Consider the following 4,813-nt stretch of genomic DNA (forward strand, 5'->3'; position numbering starts at 1 on the left):
ACCGGCTTGTGAGAGTCATGAACGAATGACAAGGTACTAGTCAATCGGTGATCTGGCGGACTAGGTGCTGAATCATGTAGTGTTGGGCCGTTGTGGAACTGTTTTGCGAAAAGGAAGCTCGCTTCAAGCTGCGGCCAACTAGCTTTCCTCCATATTCTGTCAGTTTTCATGAGTAGTTGCCTTACCGCTTATAGACGTGAGTCGGGCTTGGGTACCTGCGAGCAGAAGAGTGTGCTTGCTTCCGTGGGAGGAGGCGAGCCTGGTTACCGACTGCGCTATCTGCCGCGGGGCGGTGTAATGGGCAGACGACGCAGTGGAAACCTGTCAGTACTGACTATATTAACTCGCGAAATTGCTCTTTCCGTCGCGCTCTCCGCGACTTGCCCTACTTTCTCACCAGTACGGCCCCGCCGTACCACCAACGAACAGCCGAGTACGCTCTCGGCAAATACACAGAAAACCTTGGTTTTCTTTCGTTGCTCTCAGAAAACCTACAGAGATCTATAGCATCGGTGTTGTCTCCGCTCCGCGCGGTTGCTCAGTTCAGCCTTGCCCAACTGCGCTTCTCCCCGCCCAGTGCCATTGTCCCAAATCACCGCATGTTTTGCTTGGACCTCCACACTGTGTCTGTATGAGAGGGTGTAACGAGCCCAGACGAGCCAAAAGCCCAAGAGCCTTGATACCGCAAGCTAGGTACGGAGCATGTAAACGCTACATAGGAAGCAAGGGCATTAGGGGAAGCATGGTCGCTGCTGGAGCATTTTTGGGGCCGCCGACGCCGATGCCGCACAGCACTGTAGCTGCTACCGCTGTTTTCAGTGCTACCACTACCTCGTCCTTTGTGCCAACGATTACAGGCACCTATTGCGACGGCCGGATCTGCAACAGCCGCATGCATGCAGATGCTGCAGCCTCAAGGCAACGTGGCCTCCGCCTCACACACAACGTTGAATTATTTCGCTAATAAAGGGGGCCACGCTGTACCCGTAGGGAGGTTCGTGCCGTGGCCTTGTGCATGCCAGTGCCTTAGACCACTTTACGGGATAAACCCCACTCCGGCCCAATCCTGCCGAAGCGGCTGTAATTTGGACCAGCTGCCGTTACTCTACCGACCGCCGTTCACACACTCGGAGGAGCTCACTCCACTCCGGCCCTCCTTTCCACCTATATTTATCCACGCAGATATCTTCGAGGCTTCGTTGTCCTTGGATGCATGGGTGGACGGCTGTGAACTTGGAAGCCCAATACCATTGGGAAGTGACCTGCCCGCTGCAACCTAGCTTCCAGCAGATATAGTGGTACGACGGTCAAGCAAATCGCGGCTCAAAGTAGGTACATGTACACTTACTGTGTCAGCACAAGTGCGGGGTCCGTCAGAGCCGGGGACCCCGTGGACCGTTAGTGAAAACGTTACGGTGTGGGGGGCGATTATCGTCATCCTCCCATTCCCGCCGAAGCGCAAAGCGTAGGAACGCTGTCTCCCAACCTAGAGATAAAGGAAATAATAAAAGACAGGTAATGCCGGCGGGGCCCCCTCGGTCATAACGGTGCGCATGTTGCGCCCTTGAAACTCGAGTCCACGCCCATAACCAGCCCTCAAGTCATCATAAGCGGGGCATTTCCCAAGCGCATGCTGTTCGTTTTCCACCGCTCCGAAGTTACAAAGCCTGCAGGTACGTGAGGCGCACTCATCACGGTCGTTGGGCCTATTGGCCTCTAATCCTTAACAGCACAACCTATAGCTCATCAGTCTTTGGTGCAATCGCTGGGGGAAGGGGGCGTCCGCGTGAGCAAGCTACCCAGGGCGCGCTCCATCACAGCGGTGTCCTCATTCAATGATGGTAACGGCACGCCTTGACCCCGGCGGCCCCGGTGGGGCCCCCCCTTGGGTTCACCCAAGGTGTTCTCGCACGTCCAGCCTCTTTGCATAGGTAGGCATTGATCGCGGCTGTTGCAATTGTCATCTCTGTGAGTCAGCAGGTCCATGACAAGGCCAGTGATGACCAGGGACGGCGGTTGGGAAGTCAGGGGACATGGAGCGCTCAAGCAGTGTTGCCATTAGTCTGCTGGCGCTGCTGCCGCTGGGCCCGGAGCTGTGGAATCTGCAGCCCCAAGATGTGCTACATGCACGAACTTGTACTGGTTCATTCTCTCCTAGTATGCAGGGGCAGCAACTGAATCAGGTGCGGCATTTGCTAGTGAAGGATATGCGATAGTGGCGTTAAAGGAAACGACCTCGCAACAAGGAGTCCATATGCTGACATGGCGTGTCGGTATATGGGGGCTTCGGGCCCTTCCCGTCGGTGATAATGAAAGAAGCACTGGAGCCAGCAGGGTGACGGCGTAAGGCTGCCAGGGCCAGAGGCACGACTAATAACGTGATGTGATGGCAGCGGCAGTGTTAATGGCGGCGGCCGCACGGTGGCCGGACTGCAGCAATGGGCCTATGGGTCACTCGGTGGCGGCAGCAGCAGCGGCAGCAGTTCGGGTGGCAGCAGCAGCAGTTCGGGTGGCAGCATGCAAAAGTGGTAGCTTTAACAGTTGAGTGGTAGCAGCAGTGGCAGATACAACAGCAGCAACGGCAGTAGCATCAACAGCAGTAGCGGCAGCAGTGGCAGCGTCACAGGCTTGGCGTGTGCGGGGTCTGCGAGGGTAGCACTTGTAACACCAGGTAGAGTACTTGGGGGAGATACTCGCCGGCCTGATGATGGAGATATTCAACGGAGTTGGATCCCTTCGACAGTTACGGTGAAGGGGCAGTCCAACTAGGTATCAGCGGGGGTGGGCCAAAACCGTATCTTGGGGGCTTTGTAGCAAGGAACGAGGGCTCCGTGTGTATGTGTTTGGGGATGGGGTAAGGAAGGTAAGGGGGAGAGGAGATAGAGGGCGACTCGTGGGCCATTGGCCAACGGGATATGCTTGCGGGTAAGGGCGCTGCCGTAAGTCGCAGCAACATGGAGCAACATGTTATGCTGCGATGGTGGGCCTGGTGTGTCGCTGTCCTCAAAATGTCCGCAAAGCCCCTCCCCATGCGCAGGGGCCATCAACAACCCTGTAATAGCGCCCATGCATGGGAGGGTTGCGGTTACTGGGGCCGTCAAAAAATAGATAACATCATGGTTTCTAGGCTCGTGCCTATCTAGGCGCTAAGCCAGGCCAGGGCAGGCTTATCGGCAACCATATAGGACGTGGGGACAGGACAGCTGCCTGGGACCTCCTAGGAAGCCCTTGCCTCGGCACGGGAGATTTGGCGATGCGGATTGGCAGGGAAACGACCGACACCGGGCGCCACCTTCGAGGCTGCGCCCACCTTCCTCGTAGGCCTTTTGTACTGCCGATAACTAGGGAAATCCATATATAAAGCCAATGATCATATCCCAAGATTACAAGCCGATTTCCATTCGCCAATTTTCAATGAAAATGAATACAATTCTTCTGCTTTGTGAGTATTTTGATCAGCCAATTATCAGCAGAAGTGGTGAGCTTGCTGCAGGGGTCTACACACTGTCGTCGTATCGTCAGGGCCGCCATTACTCGCTTCCCCTTGCCCTTACATCAGAAGGCGCCTTTAATTATATGTCCGGCGTTTGAGAACAGGTATTGAGATCCATGTACTACATGGTATGGCTCCAGGCGCAGGTTCTGCGTCCTGTAAATCCTGTTATCACCTTTGCGCCTGCAGCACCACCGCCACCGCTGCTGCAGCTGCCGGCTGCGTCGACAATCAACCGTAACGCCTTCTCGTCGTGAGTTGAGACCAGGCCGGGATGGAGCAAGACGAATTGGGTAAGAGCTGCAACCGTAAGCTGGGGACGGGACCCATGCCTCATTCGGTATTAGCGTAGCATAAACCCACGGCGGGGCCTCATGAAAAGAGGAAAGGGTTGGCGGGCTGGGGACAAATCCATAATAGGATACACCCTTGGGCGGTTGCCCTCTCACTGGCCGTTCATTATCAGACATAAAGCTATGTAGGGATCCTGTACACCTTAGACACGCCGTACACATGCATACGGTAATCTTGGTGACCCACATGGGTAAGGGTATCGAGACCCCAGAACACGATTGCTGCGATGCCCAACACCTGTGCCGCCAGTAGCCCCGCCTTCTATGCTGCCAAGAAGTGCTGTTTGCTTTTGGACCTCTGTCCCGGCTCACGTCTCCTGCAGATCCCCGTCGGATCCCACAAAGGGACCTCCCACTTTTGTTGGCGTTACGGTGCATGTGAGGGGAGGGGTAGCGGCCACCGCCCAGTCCCCTCTTGGCCCCTTACCCTGCCCCTCCCCTCTAATGCGCCGTAACGCCAACAAGTGGGAGGCCCATTTGTGGGATCCACGGGGATGTGTGACACGGTCGAGACGGGACAGAGGTCCTAGGGCAAACAGCACTTCCTGGCAGCATACAAGACGGAGTTCCTGGCGGCGCAGGTGTTCGACATCCCAGCCATCGTGTTCTGGGGTTCTGATACATTTACCCATGTGGTAGGATTACCGTATGCATGTGAATGTAAGTGTGTCTGCTTGGAACAGGTAACTGTCATGTCAACAAGTATGATGGTCCCAAACACATAGACGATGCACCTGCACCTGTCTTCCGGACCAAATTTCACATCCTCCCGCCATCCCATCCCATACTTCCCTACTGCACCGTATCTGGACCCGTTCTTCTTACTACTTTCCAACTCTTCCATACCCCGCTTCTTTTCCCCATGCCACCCGCCACCCGCCCCCCTTCCAGTCGTCTCCGTTGCTGGAGGTGCAGAGGCTGTAGGACGTCTTACCACCGGTCCAGCCGCTGCAGGGACTCCCGCTGG

General features: G+C 56.0%; 1 protein-coding gene across 1 annotated transcript in view; it reads left to right on the forward strand.

The window, feature by feature from the left end:
- Positions 1 to 3,414: 3,414 nt before the first annotated feature.
- Positions 3,415 to 4,813, forward strand: part of VOLCADRAFT_100975 (uncharacterized protein) — a gene marked incomplete at both ends in the record, with an annotated part of 2,753 nt that continues 1,354 nt past the window's right edge. The window contains 4 exons of the mRNA XM_002959454.1: positions 3,415 to 3,478; positions 3,683 to 3,746; positions 4,170 to 4,224; positions 4,428 to 4,506. Of these exons, the coding sequence (XP_002959500.1) occupies positions 3,415 to 3,478; positions 3,683 to 3,746; positions 4,170 to 4,224; positions 4,428 to 4,506 (262 nt within the window). The remainder of the gene's footprint in view (positions 3,479 to 3,682; positions 3,747 to 4,169; positions 4,225 to 4,427; positions 4,507 to 4,813) is intronic.

This window comes from Volvox carteri, assembly GCF_000143455.1.
Source record: "Volvox carteri f. nagariensis unplaced genomic scaffold VOLCAscaffold_261, whole genome shotgun sequence".
In the NCBI taxonomy this organism is placed as follows: Eukaryota; Viridiplantae; Chlorophyta; class Chlorophyceae; order Chlamydomonadales; family Volvocaceae; genus Volvox; species Volvox carteri.